Below are 21,826 nucleotides of genomic sequence, written 5' to 3'. Positions count from 1 at the left end.
TGAAACCCACACTTAGAAACTCAGTCTGAGCATGTTTGCTGCCAAGGGGATCAAATAGCTCCAAACCCAGATCATCAAAATCGTATGATTTCTTTTTTTTTTTTTTTTTGGTCAGTCGTGGGACTTGAACTCTGGGCCTGGGCACTGTCCCTCAGCTCTTCAACTCAAGGCTAGCACTCTACCTCTTGAGCCACAGTACCACTTCTGGTTTTCTGAGTGGTTTATTGGAGATAAGAGTCTCAGGACTTTCCTGTGCTGGCTGGCTTTGAAGCCTGATCCTCAGATCTTAGCCTCCTGAGTAGCTAGGATTACAGGCATGAGCCACCAGCACCTAGCAAAATCATATGATTTCTATAGCCTCTTCTCAAACAGGTGAACTGCTGGGTGAGGTCAGAAAGCACTGAGACCTACTCTGGGAACCATATTCTAGCATGTGCTTACTGCCAGGCAGGACTGAGCACTCTTAGACCAGCCATTTTCAATCTTGAGACTTCTGTAGCCTATTCCTCCTCAGGGTAGGTGAACTGCTAGATAGGGTCTGTAAACATTTGAGACCAGGAGGTAGACTGACTATGTCCCTCACTTCTCCCTCAGGCAGGGCAGAACTCAATGGCCTATTGCACGCGCCCCCCCCCCCCCCATTCTGATACATTTAGGAATCACACTAAGGCCTAAACACTTGCTACCCCATTTGATACCAACATGTCTTGAACACATGGTAAATGGCAATTATCTATCCAGTGGTCATACAAATCACATCAACCTGTCCACTTCATTGTCCTGAATATTCATGAAATTTCAACTGAAAGACTACAAGTGATTAAAGATTCCAAGCAACGACTTAGTCTCAAATAACCAAAGCCTAACAAAGAAACACAGAAATATGACAAAACAAGGATATTTCCTCCCAAACTGAACAATTTACATGAATGGACACAAATAATAGTGAACTGTCTGAAATCCCAAAGAATTTTAAAGAGATCATTATAAAAATATCAAAAGGGACATGAAGAAGTGTCTGAATGAATTTCATAAAAACATCAAAGAGGGGGTGGGAAGGTGGCTCAGTGGTAGAACGCTTGCCTTGCATGCGTGAGGCCCTGGGTTCGATTCCTCAGCACCACACTGTGGCTCAAGTGGTAGAGCGCTAGCCTTGAGCTGAAGAGCTGAGGGACAGTGCACAGGCCCAGAGTTCAGTCCCCACAACCAGACCCCCCCCAAAAAAAACATCAAAGAGGCTAATGAAGTAAACAATACAGAACATGAAAGAAATTCAAAAAAGGAATAGAAATGCATAATTGAAAGCCTTTCTCAGGATGGAATTGAAGATAGAATATTAGAGCTTGAAGACAAGTTAGATGTGTTTGAACAAGCAGGGGAAAAATAAAAACAATTAGAACACTGGACTTCTGGAATACCATTTAAAAGACCAAGCTCACAAATGATGAGCATAAAAGAGGGGAAAGTGAAAGTCACAGAAAACATACTCAGTGATAGCAGAAAATATCCCAAATCCTGAAAAAGAGATGGTCAAGATGGTCATTTACATATGAGTCTCTTAGGACTCAAAAAGAGATGAGAGCAGATCTTCCCCATGTCATATAATAGTTAAGACATTAGGCACACAGAACAAAGAAAGACAATTTCAAGATAGAAATGCCAGTCACCTATCAAGGAAAAAGTAACAGAATAACAGATTTCTCAACAGAAACTTTAAAAAGCAAGGACAGTATGGAAAGAAAATAACTGGCAACTTACTGAAATAAACAAAGCTATCCATCATAATTGAAAGAAACCTAAAAACTTTCTATGATGAAAACTAATCACCACAGCCACTGAAACAGCACTGGAGAATATACTTGAAGTGTAACACAACATTTGGTGCAAACTTCCGCTTTGGGAAGTCCACTGCATGGAACAGACTGCAGCTTGGTGCAGATCTCCAATCCAAACAGCCTACTGCTCAGTGGAGATAGTCACTTAGTACAGATCCCTCTGCTTGGAGCAGCCTGACCACCAACACTGCTGCTGAACTGCAACAGAGGAAACTACTTCACAGGTAAAATCCAGGAAAGAGCCATATGAACACCAAAATAACATGAGTCGCAACTAGGAAGGTGGCTTAGTGGTAGAGTTCTTGCCTTGCATGCACGAGCCCTGGGTTCAATTCCTCAGCACCACATAAACAGAAAAAGCCAGAAGTGGCACCGTGCCTCAATTGGTAGAGCACTAACCTTGAGCTAAAGAGCTGAGGGACAGCACCCAGGCCCAGAGTTCAGGCCCCATCATCAACAAAAAACAAAAACAACAACAATCATGAGTTGTGAACTTGCCACCCCCAGGGGACCAGCAAGAAGGCCTGGGAAAGAAATCAAAACCCTTGGCTCAAAAGCAAGCATGTGACATAGGAATGTCAGGAGAGAGCATAAACAAGAGAGAAAATTCTGAGCTGGGAACCCAGAGACCATATAGGTCTCAGCCTGTACCAGGAAAGTGAGGGTTTAACCCCTTTCAGACTGTGTCAGGAATTGGCACTTGGGGCAATTCAGGACCAAAGGACAAACTGTGGTGCTTGGCATTCAGAACAGCATCAGTCTCAGCCCGCACCAGACAAGCAAGGATTCAACCTCTGGCTGATTGCTTCAGAGATTGGGTGTGGGTTAGGGACAAAGGACAAAGCCTGTGGCTGCAACTCAGAGACCATACCACTTGATTTCTTTTCTTTAAGGTTGCCAGTTATATATTTATAGAAAGCTAATCCCCTGGCTTTAAATAGATATGTACATACAAATATGAACAAACTTAAAAAAATATAAACCCTTGGATCACATTGGGGCTTTTGCAAAGTCCCTTTATTCTTCCCCCTCACCCAAGGGTAGAGGGCATGAGACTGTCTTTTAAAAATTAATTTTGGCCATCCTTGCAGCAACAAGCAAGACGTTGGGTAATCTGCCCACAAGGTGAAAAGTCAGAGGAAAAATTCCATGTCTACTCTTTGAGCTCTATGCCTCTTCACAATTAGGGCTACATGCTTTTTCATTCTCTTTTTGACTACTATATTAAGGTAAAAGAGGAGGTTCCCTCTAAAATACACTCAGTTTAAATGGGGGATGTTATTTGCCCTAAAGCAAATAAGACGATGGTTTACTGACCTTAGGGAAATACCCAGTTCTTGCACCTTAAAGGAATATATACTGTCTAGCCTAGGTCTAGGACCTAAGTTCTTTGCTGTAGTGACCCCCTATTTCTTTGGTATTGTCAAAAGACAAGATTAGGTTCCCTAAGTATTAGCGGGGGCAGGGAAGAAAAATAGTTCAGGAGCTTCCTACAAGTACTGAGTAAACAACTGAAGTTTAAATTTTTCCCTCTTTGAAATAGTTAAAAATAAACCAAACTTCATCCTGCACTGTATACAGCCCTTTTGCCTTCCTGACATTATTTGAGGAAATAAGAGGGGTTGTCAACATTGGAAGGGCCTCCTCACTTTCTTCCGCCACTTGGGTTTGGCTTCGCCCTTGGGCACTGTGCTTTTGGGCTCAGAAACTTCAGTGGCCCCAAGGCCAGGCTGAGGAGCTGAAGTTCCCATTGGACATCTGGCCTGGGGGTACTTGAAAAATCCAGCTCAAGAAATCCTGGAGGTCAGCAGGAGGGTATCTCTCAGCGTCGTCCACTGGTGCCTGGCATCTGAGAACTAAATGAGATATGATAGGGAACTCTGGATATCTGGGTAGATTCCCACACGCTGGCATCCATCCCACTCTGTAATGTCATAGACCTTTCCATCCATCAGTGCAAAGTAGGTGACTTTGAGGCCCAACATGCTTGAGTCTGCCCAAAAGTCTCTTTCCTCAGCAGGATGCAGTCTAGCACTCAGCACAGTCTCTAGCACTCCTAGGTTCCCAGTCCATTTCAAACCTCCTATGCTTTCCTTGGCATAGGCTGCACATCTATAGTATTCATTACCTCTTTAAGGTCATCTTGGACAGAAACTCATTCACTGACCTGCTTAGCTCATTCTCTGCCATTCATTTCATATTCTTTCTGCCTTCCAGGGTTGCTGGCAATGTCCCAAGCTACCCACAAAACTTTGGCCTGTTCAGCCTGAGGTTGATGATTTTTCTTTGTCTGTTGGGTGGGGCTTGAACTCATGGCCTGGGCACTGTCCCTCAGCTCTTCAGCTCAAGGCTAGCACTCTACCACTTGAGCCACAGCACAACTTCCTGTTTTGTGGTGGTTAATCGGAGATAAGAGTCTCATGGACTTTCCTGCACCAACTGGCTTTGTATCGTGATCCTCAGATCTCAGCCTCCTAAGTATCTAGGATTACAGGCCTCGAGCCCCACATGGTGAGCTTCCGATTGGAAGTGATTGGACAGTAGGCAGCTTGGGGGAGGAGCATGGGGTTAGAAATTACTAGGCAGATGAAACTCTGAGTCCCATTGGAGTCCCATTGGGGGAGGGGCACAGCCTATGTATAAAACTGCATGTTCCAAGCAAGGTGGGAGGGGAGAGAGGGAGGGAGAGAGAGGGAGGGAGGGAGGGAGACAGACAGACAGCAGGAGGGAAAAGCCTGGGGCAGGCCTGTGGAGGGCGGGGGCAAGCCTCCTTGAGAGGCCATTTGGGGCTTCCTGGGGGGGGAGGGTCATTTGGGACCTTCCCCAAGAGAGGCCTGTGGAGAGGTACTTCCTGAAGCAGAGCAGGGCAGTCCTGTGGAGAGTGGAGAGGCCTGCAGAGAAGGAGGTTTGGAGCTTTGGAGATACGAGGTTTGGAAGTTTGCAGACCGACTAATAATAGTCGGGGCTGCCTATTGGAGGCTTGGAGGTTTGATGGTCGAGGCTGCTCTTGGTTCTGGGTATCTAGCCCAGGTCAAGGTAGTTGCAGGCCCCCTTTCTGATGTAAATAACTTTATCTTTAACCGTGCTTTGATGGAGTGTCTCACTCTTTAGAGGTCCTAAGTGGTTCACCGAGGGTCCCGAAGTCCTGAGGGGGTCTTTCTCTGGGGTACTTCTGGGCCATTTCCTCTGAGGATTTTAGGTCACAGCCATCATGGTAAATTCTGCTGCTGAGCAACGGTGGTAACGCCTCCCCCTCTCGAGCTGGGTGAGGCCAGAAGCACTGGGACCCATTCTGGGACCCATATTCTAGCATGTGTTTACTACCACACAGGACTCTTAGCCCAGACCCTTGCAAGCCACGCCCATTGCCAATATGGACAGGAACTAATACCATCAGGAACTCATACAGAGAGGGAAACTAAGCCACCAGTGCCGAGTCAAAAGTGGGCTTCCAACCCCAGGACTGATTTCAGTAGGGTCCTAACCCTGGGAATAGTCTCTGAGGGCTGCTGCTAGCAGACACTGTGGGGACCCCTAATTCCAGGAAAGATATTCGCAGGTCCCTTAATATCTGAACAGTCAAGATGGGAGACCCATCTTATTGGTAATGGCATAGTTGGGAGGGGGGGGAGGGCTCTAACCCAGAGAAAGGCCTCGGTGAGACCTCTAAAACGGCCAGTGGACAGAGAGGGGCCTCTAAAAGCCCAAGCATGCATCTCCACATATGATGCCTGCCAGTACCTGCTCAAGCTCAATCTGCTACCCCCGAGTGGGATGTCACCAGCTTCCAACAGTGTCAGGGTGGGAGAATCTACATCCCACAGGAGCCACCCACAGCATTGATTGTTGCACCCAGATAGCCTCAAAAGCCAGGTGGGGTATCCGTCATATGTGGGAAGCTCTCACCCATAGTGCCTATGGTCTGTGCCTAGGCAACTCTCAAAGCTCATCTGTGCTTGACCTTGCAGGATACTCTCCCCCACAGCACTGGGGGTCTACACCCAGCCAGCCCTGAAGCCTGCCTGAGAATCCTAGAGCAGGTTACCAACAATATCCCGCAGCTCTGTGGTTCACAGCTAACTGGGCACAAACAGCTTCCATGCATCCCCACATATACCACCTTTGGACATAGCATGGGGAGAGACAGTACTCAGCTGGACCTTTCCGGGAGAAACCATCTATACGTTGCCCACAAGAAAACCAGAATATCACACCCCATTACCACTGAACGGAATACCTAATCTTAACAGCCTCTACAAACCCTGAACCCAAGATGTGTAAATCACAGTTAAAGATCACATCATTCATGAGCAATCAAGTTAACAATGCCATTCTCAGAAACCAACAACCCAAAGAAAGATTCTAGTGACAGCAAAGAAGAGAGGGAGAACAAAGAACCATTGAAGCAATGGTGACAGAACTAGCAGATGAAATAAAAAGTCAGATCAAAGAAAAATTGAATACAAGGGGAAAATGATCAAGAAAATGCAGGACATCCAAGAAGGCCTGGGTAAGGGATTGAAATGTTCTGGAATTCCTAGCCAGAGTAATAAATAAGGCAGGAAAAAGATACAAAAGGTATTCACTTAGGGAAATAAGATGTCAGAGTATCCCTATTTGTAGACGACATGATCTTATACCTAAAGGATCCAAAAGACTCCATCCTCAAACTCCTAGAACTGATCCATAACTTTGGGAAAATCGTAGAATACAAAAATTAATCCATGGAAATCAGTAGCCTTTCTGTATACCAACAATGTATAAGCAGAGACAGAAATTGGGAAAAATAATTCTATTGGCAATAGCCTCAAAAGAAAAAAATATTTGGGAATAAACCTAAACAAGAAAGCAAAATACCTTTATAGCAAAAACTATAAAAAATTGAAAAAAGAAATCAGACAACATGGGGAAACAGACTGTCTATGTTTGTGAAAATGGCCATACTGCCAAAAATGATCTAAAAATTAATTTTTAATTAACTTAATCTCTATCAAAATCCCAATGACATTCTTTACCCAGATAGAGAAAAGTTCATATGGAACAATAAACATCTCGAATAACCCAAGTAATTCTAGGCAAAAAAGAAAAAAGCAATGGACCCAAAAAAATGTGGTACTTACACACACTGGAATTTTATACAGCCATTAAAAAGAATAATATATCATTGCAGGAAACAGATGGATCTAGAAAAGATCATGTTAGGTGAGGTAAGCCACGCTCTGAGGGATCAACAGTGCATATATTCTCTCATACACAAAAGCTAGATCTAAAATATACTTGGACATGATCAATTGAACAGGAATCTAGGCATCCACACAGAGTGAGACCAAGGGAGGAGACTCTTAGGAGAGTAACACAAAGGGGCAATGCCTTTGATAAATAACATTTATCAAAATGAACTCCAGGAAATGGAAACAGTATGTTTTTTTTTTTCTTTTTCTCTTGTTTGTTCCTGTATCCCTATTTGGAGGGGTAAAAGGATCACAGAAATGGAGGGACAAAGGGTGACCAAATGAGCAGTTATATTCACTAGACACTATGTTGAAAATGAATTATAAAACTTGTGAGTAGGGATGGGAAGGAAAAACTGGAAGAAAGTGAAGGAAAGAATGACACTATCCAAAATGAAATGTACTCATTACCTGACTCGCGAAATGGTAACCTTCTTTACATCACTCTTTAATCAAAAAATGGAAAGAGAGGGGAATAAGAAAGAGTAAAAGAGAGAGTGAATTTGATTAAAGTCCATTATATGAAATGTACAGAAATGTCACAATGAAGCTTTTGTACAATTAATCTATGCTAATTTAAAAAGATATAACATTGCCATGTGCCTCTATTTTAAATGAAAATTGCTACTATAAACTTTTTGAGAGGGTAACTTTTTTTTTTGTCCTGGTATTGGGCTTGAACTTTGGGCCTTGGCTGCCTTCCCTTAGCTTTTTCTCTCAAAGCTACTGCTTTGCCACATGAACCCTAAGTTTACTTCTGGCTCTTTGGTAGGTAACTGGAGGTAAGAGTCTCACAGACTTTCCTGCCTCAGCTAGTTTCAAAGTCTGATCCTCAGATCTCTATCTGCGGAGTAGCTAGGATTTATAGGCATGAACCACTGACTCATAGTGAGAAAATACTAATGTAAAAGCATAATTTTTAGTGTTATTATTAAGGAGTTCTACAAAGGGTTACTAATTGTAAAAGCATAATTTTAAGTTCTTGACCTAATTCCACTTGTGAGAAGATTTATCTCCACTACTATCAGCACAAGAACATTGGCAACACTCAATGTCTAGCAACGAAATATATATAGCTAAGTAACTGTGTATGGTGGTGCTTGTGTGTGTGTGTGTGGGGGGGAATTCCAGTACTTGAGAGATAGAAGCAGAAAGAAGGATTGCAATATCAAGGCCAGCTTGGGCTATATAGTGAGCTCTAGACCAACCTGGGCTACAGAACAAGACCCTGTCTCATGAAACAAAAGAAACACATCTAAATAAATGTATTCTGAAACATTTAAATGATATTCAGTTGGAGTTGTGATGATTTGCTAAAATGTTTCTATGTTGCGTGAAAAAGAAAAGCAAAATTATATATATATATATATATATACATAGATATATGTATATATATATGTATGTATATATATATATATATATATATATATATATATATATATATATATATATATATATATATAAAGAATAGGAAAGTAAGCATTGCCAAAGGCTGGAAGTGATTTTCACTAGAGAATATGGCTGATCACTTATTTTCTAATTTTCTACATTTTTTATATTTAAAATAACTAAACAGGCTTTACTAATATAAAGAGAAAAACCAACTATCTCCTATTAAGAAACAAAAATCATACCCAAATATCAAATAATGAATAAGGTTGATAGCAGTACTGGAAGTATTAGGCCAAAAGAAAGGGTAAGCAGAGGGGCTGGGAAGGTGGCTCAGTGGTAGAGCGCTTGCCTTGCATGCCTGAGGCCCTGGGTTTGATTCCTCAGCACCACATAAGCAGAAAAAGAAAAAAGCTGGAAGTGGTGCTGTGGCTCAAGTGGTAGAGTGCTAGCCTTGAGCTGAAGAGCTGAGGGACAGCGCCCAGACCCAGAGTTCAGGCCCCACAACCAGACCTCCCCCCCCACACACCAAAAAAAAAGAAAGAAAAAAAAGAAAGGGTAAGCAGAGAAGGCAGGGTTCAAAGGCAGAATTCGTGAAGACCCAGTAGTTTAGACATCAGTAACTCAGAGACTGAAGAATAAGATGACAGGGAATCCTCTGAGAAGGCTTTGGAAACACAGAGAATACTTCCCACAGACGCAGGTTTGCTGTCAGTGTGAAGCTGAGTACAAGTGGGAGAAGTGTACCAGGTTGGGTGCTAAGCATCCTCCTTCTGCCCCAGGCAGGTCTCTTACCTTCATGCTGTCTGTGAAAAGTCTAATTTCCCCCATTCTACCTACTCTGATTGTTTCAACCTGAGGTAGGATCCAAGTGGCTATCAGACCTTATTAATACAAATAAAAGTATCCAAAAAAAGACTCACCAGTCAAAGTCAAAGTATTCATTGGAGGTTTCTATCCACAAGAACAGCAAAGTGACGGAGACGCAAAATGAAATTACCAGGCACACAAAGAACACCTGCTCTATCTGGAAAGAGAAAGAAGTTGAACTTAGCTTCATAGACAATGTTCCCTCTGTCATTTCTGTATACATTTTTGATGGTCAGTTAACTGCCACACCTTACCCAACCCAGGCTGGAATAACCACTCCTGTTTTCACCATCAGCAATCTTGTATGTACCCACTTATAACATTTATCACGCCGAACTGTCATTAGATGTTTATTTGTCACTGTTCATTTTTTAAGGAAAAGAAATTTTCCTAATACATATCAGTACTACTAATTCCTACCAAAGTTTCTTGAATGTAGTTGGCTCTCAACAATCACCTAATGAATTCATTTACCTCTCCTCTACCAAGTCTGTTTAGTTATTTGTTCTGGAAGAATTCATTCCTTCATCTTTTCATTTAGTCATTTATCTACTCACGTGGGAGAGTAAGAAGGAATCCAAGTTGGGGAATATACTAATTCATGGCAAGACAATGTTAAGAGACTTCACAACTACATCCACTCATAAGAGCTGTATAAATTCGGTATTATTAAACTCTTTTTTTTTTCAGAACAAATTCAAATAAATTCACATTGTGAAGAAGTGACAGGGGTTAAGACTGAAATCTAGATCTGTGTGAGTTTAAAGCCAAAATGGAGAACCATCTTAACAGAGATTTTCAAGCTGACCCTTGTGCCAACCCTAACAATAAAAATCTGAACACAAACCAGCCATGCCATAAGTTACCAATCCCTTCCTCAGAGGATGAAGTCTGGGTTGCTATCTCAATTAGAATCTTAAAGGCTTTTTACCACATGAATAAGAAATCCCACTACTTTGGATAGTTTTAAATATGTTTAACACAGGAAGACTAAGCCCTTAACTTAGAAAAGACTAAGTTCTCCAGTTATTATAAGGAGAATAAGAATAAAAAGAGAAAATAGAAAAGGCATTCTGAAAAACTGAAAGGCTATCACCCTCTGAGTGCAGGAGGAAGAATAGCACAGGAAACAACTCAGGTCTTTTTTTTTTTTTTTTGGGGGGGGGTCCAGTCATGGGGCCTGAACTCTGGGCCTGGGCACTGTCCCTCAGCTCTTCAGCTCAAGGCTAGCACTCTACCAGTTGAGCCACAGCGCCACTTCCGGCTTTTTTCTTTTTCTGCTTATGTGGTGCTGAGGAATCGAACTCAGGGTCTTATGCATGCAAGGCAAGCACTCTACCACTGAGCCACCTTCCCAGCCCCAGCAACTCAGGTCTTAAGTGCATTCTCTAAAAGGAAACTTGAGTGAACTTTTTCTTGGTCAGTTGTGGGGCTTTAACTCAGGGCCTGGGTGCTGTTCCTGAGCTTTTTCCGCTCTACCACTCTGAGCCACAGCGTTACTTTCCATTTTCTAGGGGTTCATTGAAGATGAAAGTCTCATGGACTTTCCTGCCCAGGCTGGCTTTGAACCATGATCCTCAGATTTCAGACTTCTGAGTAGCTGGGATGACAGGCATGAGCCACAGGCACCAGACTGAGTAGACTTTGTATATGTGCGTGTCAGTACTGGGCCTTCAACTCTAGGCCTGGGCACTATCTCTGAGTTTTGTTTTGTTTTGTTTTGGCTTAAGGCTGGCACTCTATCACTTAAGCCACAGTTCTACTTCAGGCTTTTTGGTAGTCAATTGGAGGAACGTTTTCCCCAGACTTTCCTGACCCTGTTGGCCTAGAACTACAGTTCTCAGATCTCAACTTTCTGACTAGCTAAGAGTACAAATGTGAGCTACCAGTTCTCATCTCTTGAGTGGACTTTCAAAAAGAGGTATCAATATCTAAACAATTTATTTTTTCCCTTCCGCTCCCCAAATTATACCAACATCAAATACAGTGAAAACAGGGGTTATACCATGGGGGAGGGACATACAAAGCAAAAAAAAAAAATCACGTGGTACCTTATAAATACCTTAGAAACAATAGCAAGCAAGAAAAAAAACACTTGTGTCCTTATCTTGGGGTTCATTTCACTTAACATCATCTTATCTGACCTTTTCTGCTTGGGAGTGTAGTTGTGGAGATGGGAGGAAAGAGATGGTATGGGAAAAGCAAATTAGGAGGCAATAATGCTTGATGAGAAATGTACTCATTACCTTGCTCATGTGATTGTAACCCCTCTGTACAGTATTTTCACAATAAAAAAACTTATTTAAAAAAAAAACTTATTTATCAAATGGATGGACCTAGAAAAAAATCAAATTAAATGAGGTAAGCCAAGCTCTGAGACACAAATGATACATGCTTTCTCTCATATGTTTAGCTATATCTAAAATACAATTGGCCATCATAGCCTATATAGGACTCCAGACAGTCACACACAGATTAGAGAAGGATACTTAGGGGAGGAACCCAAAGGTGTAACTTCTCTGAACATTTAAAATACTGTTGATCAAACTCTAGCAAATGGAAACATGGGCTTTGTTGTTGTTGTTGTTATTGGTGGTGGTGGTGTTTGTTTTTGCTTTGGGTTTTTTCTTTTGGGGGAGCAGAAAGGGAGGTTGGAAGGGTAAACAAATGCAATTATGCCATTCAGCATATACTATGTGGGAAATAATCTATGTAATTTGTGAGCAGGAATGGGAGGGGAAAACGGGGGGAAAGCAAGAAATGGGTGACATTGTCCAAAACCAGAAATTGTACTCATTGCCTGACTTAGGAAATGGTAACCCCTCTGTACCAAACCTTAATAATAATTATATTTAAAACATATCAGATAATGTCCCTTCCCTGCTTAAAACCCATCCAGTGCTTGTCATCCACACTGCCCTCCATGGGTCACAGGTCCACACTGCCCTCCATGGGTCACAGGTCCAACTGGGTCAGCCGAGCCCAGCACCCCTTCACCCCATTCTATTCTCCAACTCCCTTTCCAGATGTCAGCTATGCTGACCACCTTTCTGTTCCTACAACACTAAATGTATTCCCATCTGAAGAGGCTAGTACTTATTTTTGCCCCAGATGGATGCAAGGCTGGCTTTGATCTCTTCATTTAGGAAACTGGTCAAACAGCATGTTGTAAAGAAATCTTTTCCATTATACCACCCCACCTCTAATGTCACCCTTTTCTACAATTTACCTTTATTTTTTTCTCTATGTCCTTGTTTATAGCTCCCAAGTACTCTAACAGGTTTTATTTACAATATTGCTACTATTTTCTCTTTGAAGGCACAGAATTCCTACATTAGTCTGGGCCTTTCTAACAGTCCCCCAGAGTCAAATCATTATTCCAGAACAGCTCAAACCACATCTCCAGGTTAAAACCTTCAGGTATATCCACATCCCTCTGCTTCTATAGAAAGGGCATTCTGAAAAACTGAAAGTAAACTACCACCCTCTGTAGGATTCTTTATTTCCTTCTAAGGCAGGGGACAAAGTTTTAAAACCACATAGCATATGGGTCAGAACTCATTCTAAGCTTTATTTCCTATCACTTCTTCATTCATTTCTGGTCTATCTAAAAGAAACCTATAAACTTCCAAGATCACTGTGTCCTTTGACTTCTCCTACAATACCATTTCTTTGCCACTTCCATTTGTTTTTGGTTGGTGTGGCTGAATTCAGGCCATGCATTTGAGTTAGTGCTCAACCCCTAGAGCCCTTTGTGCTTTTATTATTTTTTTAGATGGAGTCTCATGTTTATGCTTAAGCTAAACTGTGATTCTATTTATAATTCCTGACATTATTTAGGTGACAAATAAGCACCACCATACCTAGCTTTTACCTGGTTGAGATAGGATCTCTTGAATTTTGACCTTGAATTATCCTCCTGATCCCCACTAGAAACATTAGCCACAATGTCTGGCTAACTTCCTAATTTTCAATCCCCAGTCCCTTTCCACCTTCTATCTTTGGCCCTTCCCTGGATGTGCTCTTGTATGAGTACGCACGCGTGCGTGCGTGCATACACACACACACACACACACACACACACACACACACACACACACACACACACAATTACTTAATCTCTCTTGCTTTATTAAGATTTGTGTACTTATCTCCCAGAAGAACTGGAATTCCTAAAGAGCAGGAGCCATGCCTGTAACACTTCCCCACCATAATTTGTATAAATATCAAATATCTGGGCCCTGAAGATACAGGAGATAAGCTGGATGCGATGGCTTATGCCTACGATCCCAGCTACTTGAAAGGCCAACACTGGTTAGGATTATGGTTTGAGGCTAACCTGGGCAAGATGAGAAATCCTAATCTCAATAGAAAAAACTGGGTGTGGTGAACAATGGGAAGCCTAAAATAGAAGGACGATGACCCAGGCAAAAAGATCCTATTCTCAAAAGTAATCAAAGAAAAAAAGGCTGGAACCATGGTTCAGACGGTAAAGTGCTTGCCTAGCAAGTATGAAGCCCTGAATTCAAACCCCAGTACCACAAAACTTACACACACACACACACACACACACACACACACACACACACACACACACACACACACACACACACACACACACACACACACACACACACACACACACACACACACACACACACACACACACACACACAGAGCCCTATTTCTCTAGGAATGCTTTCCATTTATCTCCTCCTTCCTTGTGCTACCCACACAAGATATAATAAACTAGAAATCTATCAGGTCAGGTTCTTTAACCCTAGATGGACTATGTTTACAATTAAAGGTGCATGGTCCTTTTCTTACTCAAGTGTGTTCACCATTTGACCTATACTACTATATAGCTCGCCAGAAGGTCCCATCAATAACTTAAAGGAAGAAATGCCTTCCATGAAGCTAGGCCACTGGCCACCACTCTGCCGTATCAGAGCTCTTCACTAAGAAAAATCAAACACTACTTTTATTAATAATAGAGGAGAACCATTATGCTCACAAACACACTTCCCCTTGAGAACTACTCTTGATTACAAAAGCATCTAATTGCAGCCAAACCTCATTCTCCCTCCAACCTCCCCCCCGACAAGGTTCACTTTTATATTTATAAAAGTGAATGTCTGGAATCTCCAAGCAGCCATTGAAGGGGAAGGGACTGTGGGAATGTGTATGCATGCTTGTGTGCATATGTAGATATGTGGACAAGGAGGTAGGGGCAGCCAAGTTACGGGTCTTAACTCCTTGGACTCCATTTGCTATTCTTTTTTTCTCCTTTACACCTATTTGGTGGTTATGGGCATTTATATTTGCTTTTCATTCATTTCCAAATCTTTTAAAAAAATTTAGGTTTAGGGGTAATAGGAAAGGGAAGGGGTAAGGGAGGAGAGTAGTAGCAGAAAAGCAGGACATAAAGATGAAGAAGAGGATTAGTGTGGAGTTAAGGAACAGAGCCCTGGAGGAGGTAACAGAGATAGTCCTTGACAAATGCCTGTATGTCAGGAGAGAAATTGAAGGCCTTAATGACACTTTTAAAGAACTAGAGTTTCTGAGTATAGCCAATGTGAAAGTAAATTCACTGGCCCAGCTCCCCAGCTTGAATAAACTTCGAAAGTTGGAACTTGGTGACAATATAATTTCTGGAGGTCTAGAAGTCCTGGTGGAGAAATGTCCACATTTTATCTACCTCAAGCTGAGTAGAAACAAAATCAAAGATCTCAGTACCGAGGAAGCCCTGCAAAATCTTAAAAATTGAAACATTTTCAGTTGTTTAACTGTAGATTACAAACTGGGACGATTACAGAGAAAGTATATTTGAGCTGCTGAAGCAATTCACATACATATATGGATTTGATCAGGAGGACAACAAAACAACAGACTCAGAAGAGGAAGATGATGAGGATGAAGATGAAATTGGATAGGAGGAGGAAGATGAAGCCGATTCAGAATTGGGAGAGGGAGAAGAGGAAGTGGGCCTTTCATACTTAATGAAAGAAGAAATTCAGGATGAAGAAGATGATGATGACTATGTTGGAGAAGGGGAAGAGGAGGATGAGGAAGAAGATGAGGCCTTCATGGAGAGAAGAGAAAACAAGATGCTGAGGATGATGGAGAAGATGATGACTAGATCATTCTAAGATTCGATTTCCTTGCTCCCCTGGGTGGGTAACAATGATCACATCTTCATTGCTTTTCATGTATGATAGTTCTCCCTACCATAACTTTTACAGAAGTGTGGTTTTACTATTTTTGCCTTATCATTCCCATTAAGATTTACTAGTTTGCTAATGATGATGTTGTATGTAGAGAAGAAAAAGTCATTAACTCCCTCAACCCCTCCATGGTGAAATACTCTAGCAATCTATTTGGAATATTAATTTCTCTAATTCAGGCTTACTATCTTAAAATAGTTTTTAGCCCATAATTAAAACATGATCAATTTTACACAGGTGTAGTTTGATACATTTCCTTTATTAAGGTGTTAAGGTTATTTATAAATTAATTAACATTACGGTCAGCTCTAATATGAAAGGAAAAATAGCCTCTTGATTAATAAGTTGATTATTTTTTAAGAGGTGATTCAGATTTTTAGTTTGGAGGCAGTGATTTTTACTGTTCTATTTTTGGCTTTGGGTATTTGGGGGCCATCTTGTCACTTGAATAAATTGGAGAGAATCAAAGCTCCATTTAGCAGTCAGTATAGTTCATGGATATGGGGGAAGTTCTACTCAGTAATATAGTCGATGAGTTTTATGGCAACTGAGGAGATTTTGTTTTAGAAGGAAAAATTGCTTATGTTAAGTCCAGAGACATGCAGGCCGCTCTTTCTTCAGGCTGTAGATCATGCATGCCAGTGGTGGTTTATTTTCTTTTAGAAACAGTCTCCTCTCATTTCTTTATGATCAGCTTCCCTTCTAATTTCATTCCCTCTCCTTTCCCAAAAGAAAGATGAGAAACTTGTGGCTAACCAGAAAACCCCTAGTCTTATACCTCAACTACCTTTTCAGGCTTGTCTGGGTTTTAAACAAAGTGGGAGAATTAGGGAATTTTCTGAGATACACTACTATGAATGCAGTTTTATGCAACAACCTCAACTTCCTGCTAATTTTTTTTTGGTTGATAACATGTAATGCTGTATCAAGATAAAGAAAAGTAGAGGAGGCTTTAGGAAGTAGCATTAGCATTTATTTTTGTTTTTGCCAGAGTTAGGGCTTGAGCTCAGGGCCTGGGCACTGTCCCTGAGCTTCTTTGGCTCAAGGCTAGCACTCTACCACTTGAGCCACAGCACCCACTTCCAGCTTTTTTCTGTGTATGTGGAATTGAACCAGGGCCTCATGCATGAGCTACCTTCCCAGCCCGAGACAGTCGATTTTTTTAAAATTGGTTTTCCAAATAATTTGGAAACTGACCTTGTAAAGTATCTGCAACTTTTCTGAGTTTAGTAGGCAGCTGGAATATTTGAAATTAAATTGATATGAAAATTGAGATTTATTTTCAAATTATTTGCCCATTAAAAATAGAAAAATATTTGTGATTATTGTGTCTTTCCTTATATGGCTACTAACTAAAACTTGAGAGTAGACAAGTCTATCTCCCTTTTATCATTGAGGCTCTATGTTTAAGATAACCTTGGCAATTTAAAATGTGTTTCTCTTTGTTTTGCATGTCTGTAAATTTTTTCAAGTATCAGAAAATTATCTGATGTTCTGCTTCTCTCTGAGACACAAATCACTGAGTATAATATTGCTGTCACTCCTTTTTTTAGTTTAAGAGATATAATTTAGTGCTTAAAAATAAGAATTATAAAGTTTGGGGAAAACTAAAAAGGCTGCACAACTGGCTGAAATAAAACACTTCGGGTAAATTTGGTGGGAGAGATTGAACTCTCCAAAAGTGAACATTTTTCCCTAATTTTATCAATTGAAATGTCTGTGTTAATTCCTAAAACTTGCTCACTCTGCCAATTATAAAATCCTTATTTTATTTTTGGCGGGGAGCCAAGTGTTTAATAAATGAACCCACAGGAGAACATTTAATATTCTAGCCCTATTATTCTTCCCACAGTCCCCCAAAGATCCTGGTCATCTCACAGTACAAAATACATCTAGTTCATTTCCATGAATCCCCCAAGTCTTAGTAGTTTCATTATTGTCAAAAGTTCCCATCCACAGGATCTACTGAGAATCAGAGAAATTTGTTAGCTGTGGAATCCTGTACTATATAAAGGAAAACAAATTATATACTTTCAACATACAAGGAAACAGAGTAAACACTCATTCCAAGATGGTAGAATGGGAGGAATACAAAGGAGGTATATAGAACATGAAGAGACCACAGCTCATTACCACATCATGACATCCACAACATATGATGGTGTGAAGGGTTCACCAGTTAGCATGGACAGTCCTGCTATAGACTTGCTGTTTTTTGTCCAAATAGCTCCTTTCTCGTATTGGCTTCATTCTTTGTCGTTGGCTATCCTGACATATTCAGTATAATGCAGTTATCAGCGAAGCTTCATCCTCAAAGATTCATGTATTGCCCTCTGAGGGGCTGCTTACAGGACATCTACTCCTGACATACATTGCCTGGCATCCTGTAATTTCCTTTGAAGTATCAGCGGTAGCTTCCATCTCTCCATGCCTTCAAAAAAAGCACCTCGTTGGCCTTCTTAGATGGGAGATTGAAATGTTTAAGTATAATATTATAAAATGTGAAGAATGTATGAGTTTAGTCACCAGGATAAAAAGTCGCTTAGTTCAAGTATCCTAAATGGTCCTTAGGGGAAAGAATCAGAAGTGTAGTGGTCAATATTGCAAGTAAGTATGAGATCTAATATGATGAAAAATAAAGAATGATACTGCTTCAATGTACGTTGGATGAGCCACTATTTCTTCTGAAAGGGCAGGTTTTTAGTCAGAAGAATACTAGATTAATCCCATACAAAAATGCCTGGTTGACAGCGTGAAAGGAAAGTTAGTGTAAAATGCTTAAAGTGAAATATATATATTGACTTTCTTATCAATCATCTTATTGTGCAATCAAAATTAGAGTTCTTTGATTTGAAAACTACACTTAGAGCCTCCAAATAACTTTTAAGACTTCCTTAGTTCTGGTGGGTGGTATTTTCATGCAAATAAGTAAGGGTGGGTTTATATTTTGTAGAACTTTTATTTTCTGTTTTAATGTTCTTTCTATAGTATGAATATAATGTTAAGTTCTTCAAGAATCTCTCCTTAAAATTTTGAATACTTTTGTACAACTGTGTTTTGAATAAAGCCATGACTGTTAAAAGCAAAACAAAACAAAATAAAAATGTCAGGCATGGTGGCTCATGTCTATAATCCTAGTTATTCAGCAAGCTGATATCTGAGGATCACGGTTTGAAGCCAGCCTGGGCAGGAAAGTCCATAAGACTCTTCAATTAATTACCAAAAGTGCCCAACGTGGAGCTGTGGCTCAAGTGGTAAGAGTGCTAACTTTGAGCAGAAATGCTCAGGAACAACACCCAGGTCCTAAGGACTGGCGCACACACACACACAATAAATGCAAATGAATGATTGACATAAAAGAGACAGTATAGGGCTAGGAAGGTGGCTCAGTGGTAGAGTGCTTGCCTCACATGCATGAGGCTCTGGCTTTAATTCCTCAGTACCACATAAACAGAAAAAAAACAGAAGTGGTGCTGTGGTTCAAGTGGTAGAGCGCTAGCCTTGAGCTGAGGAGCTGAGGGACAGTGCCTAGGCCCAGAGTTCAGGCCCCACAACTGGAAAAAATATGGAAGGAAGGAAGGAAAGAAAGGAAGGAAAGGAAGAAAGAAAGGAAAGGAAGAAAGAAAGGAAAGAAAGAAAGAAAGAAAGAAAGAAAGAAAGAAAGAAAGAAAAAAAGAAAAAAAGAAAGAAAAGAAAGAAAGAAAAGAAAAGAAAAGAAAAGACTAGAGTGAGGGACTGGAGGTGCAGCTCAGTGGTAGAATAACTGCCAGACATGTGTACAATTCACACCACCATAAAAAAAGAGAAATGAGGAGGAGAAAGGATAGGTGTGAAGGGGAAGGGAGAATGGAGGGAAGAAAAAGAGGGGAGGAAGAGGAAGAAAGAGACAGGGGAGGCGGGTGGGAGGGGAAATGAGAAGAAAGAAGAGGAGGAGGAGGGAAAGGAAGAAGGGAGGAAGAAGAACAAGAGGAGGGAAAAGAGGAGGTAGGAAAGGGAGGGTGAAGGGTTAGGGGAAAGAAGGAAAAGGAAGAAGGAGGGAGAAAGAAAAGGAAGAGGGGGACAAAGGGGAGAGGAACGAGTTGGGAGAAGAGGATGGGGAAGAGAGGGAAAAGGAGGAAGAAAAAGGAAAAAAGTGGAGGAAGATTGTGAGGAAGAAAATGATTAAAGAAAATGAGAACAGCAAGTCCTTGGTTCAGTAAGTTTAACTTGACTCTAGAATTGACATAATCCTTTCCTGGATTGTGTAGCCTTTTGGCTCCTCCATTCCAAAGGTTCTAATGAGCTATCTAATGGACACATCAGATCATGTTCCCCACATCTATGAAACAGTACCCGAGAGCAGCAACAGGATCCAAGTTCCGTTTTATCCCACTCTTCGTATTCCCAGTCACAACTGTAGAAGCCAGTAAGGAAAGTGATGTAGCATCTGTAATTGAAGATGCGTGTAATCCATGTTTCGTTGGGATCATTGGTCATGGGTCTTTCTGACTCACTCTTGGGCTCAGTCCTCTTGGCCGCCTCAGCCATGATTCATTCTTTTGCTGAAAGAACAGAGCAAAACCAGAATTAAATGTACTAAAAGCCAACTTCAACAGAAAATTCTAACAAAGATAGATGAATACAGTGATAGATGACTTACTAATAAGGATGATAACATACGGAGCTACTCTTGTATATTATCTGTACACATCTGTGAAAGCCCCTCACAAAGGAGGTGACAGAACAATATCCAAGGCGCATATTGGCTGGAAACAGCTGTCAGCTAGAGCAAAACATCATGCAATATACGCGACTTTGAGCAACACACTCAGAATTACAATGCCTCAGTAGTAGAGAAAAATCAGGCATACATTAAAGGTTATTAAAGTCTGGTAACAAAGCAAAAGGTTAACTTGCAAAGTCAAATTAACAATGGCCAGCACCCAACTGAAAATGACCAGCCATATAAAAAAAAAAGCAAGGAAACACAATTCATATGAAAGTGTGAGAAGAATGTGTGGAGATTAAACAAACCATCATAAATGTTTCAGATTAAAAAACGGCAAGCAAGGATATACCTATATTCTATGTTTAAGAAAGTAGAGAAAAATAAGTATAAAAAAAGAAAGTATTTTCCCAAGTTTTAAATTTAACTCTAAAACATGAAAAATATAATTCATTGAATTATATAATATACAACACATTTTGGGGTTTAAAAGGATTGGTGTGGTGAAACATGTTTACAATCCTAGCTACTTGGGAGGTAGAGATACAAGGATTATGATTCAAGACCAGCCTAGGCAAAAGTTATTGAAATCCTACCTCAAAATCAAACTGAAAAGCAAAAGAAGTGGGGCATGGCTCATGTGGTAGAAGGCTGGCTTACAAATGCAAGACCCTAAATTAAATCCCCAGTCCCTGTCTCTTCTCTCTTTCATTCATTCACATACACACATACACACACACACAGCAGATTATAACTTCAAAAATTGAAAAAAATGGAGAGTAATTGCAAGCAGATTAACTACAAAGAGTCTACTAATAGAGAGGAAGAAAAAGAATTTAACAGCTGGAAAATTTCCAGAGCTGATGAAAACTATTAAACCCACAGATCTGAGCATCAAAAAAAAATACTCCAAGGAAAAAAGACATTAAGAAACTAAATAGTGGCTTAGTGGAAGAGTGCTTGCCTAGCATGCATGAAGCCCTGGGTTTGATTCCTCGATACCACATACACAGAACAGGCCAGAAGTGGCACTGTGGCTCAAGTGTTGGAGTGCTAGCTTTGAATAAAAGCTCAGGGACAGTGCTCCGGCCCTGAGATCAAGCCCCAGGACCGGCAGGGGAAAAAAAGAAACTATAATATGTATCATATTTAAGTTTGCTTAAAAAGCACAGGTAAAAAGGGAAAAAAATCTTAGCCTTGGACAGAGAAAAGGACAAGTACAGAGAAACAAATAATCTCTCCATTCTTTCAACAAGAATAACATCTTGTTCCAGGCATTGGTAGTTCACACCTGTAATCCTAGTTACAAAGGAAGCTGAGATCTGATTGATGCTTGAGATTTGAAGCCAGCCCAGGAAGGGAAGTCCATGAGACTCTCAACTCTAATAAACTACTCAAGAAAAGCTGGAAGTAAAGCCGTGGCTCAAGTAGTAGAGCATTAGCCTTGAGCAGAACAGCTCAGGGACAATACTCAGGCACTGAATTCAAGTCCCAGGACCAGCACAAAAAAAGAATGACATCTTATAGAAACAATAAAAATTAAAAGACAATGACATAACAACTTTAAAGAAC

The 21,826-nt window shown here is 40.8% G+C and overlaps 1 protein-coding gene and 1 pseudogene across 4 annotated transcripts in view; one reads left to right on the top strand and one right to left on the bottom strand.

Annotated features, from left to right (window-relative positions):
* Gdpd4 (glycerophosphodiester phosphodiesterase domain containing 4) overlaps positions 1-21,826 on the bottom strand; it is a 119,142-nt gene that overhangs the window by 80,067 nt on the left and 17,249 nt on the right. For all 4 annotated transcript variants that reach the window (XM_070034948.1, XM_070034945.1, XM_070034947.1 and 1 more), the window contains exons 2-3: positions 19,882-20,090; positions 9,379-9,482 (exon numbers count right to left, since the gene is read on the bottom strand). In XM_070034948.1, the coding sequence (XP_069891049.1) occupies positions 9,379-9,482; positions 19,882-20,076 (299 nt within the window). In that variant the 5' untranslated portion in view covers positions 20,077-20,090. The remainder of the gene's footprint in view (positions 1-9,378; positions 9,483-19,881; positions 20,091-21,826) is intronic.
* LOC138836537 (acidic leucine-rich nuclear phosphoprotein 32 family member E pseudogene) lies at positions 12,249-15,464 on the top strand (annotated as a pseudogene).

The sequence above is a fragment of the Dipodomys merriami genome, unplaced genomic scaffold (genome assembly GCF_024711535.1).
Source record: "Dipodomys merriami isolate MVZ:Mamm:240054 unplaced genomic scaffold, mDipMer1.0.p SCAF_25, whole genome shotgun sequence".
NCBI classification, from domain to species: Eukaryota; Metazoa; Chordata; class Mammalia; order Rodentia; family Heteromyidae; genus Dipodomys; species Dipodomys merriami.
Note: the sequence above shows the minus strand (reverse complement) of the source record. Positions and strands in the feature narration are given on the sequence as shown.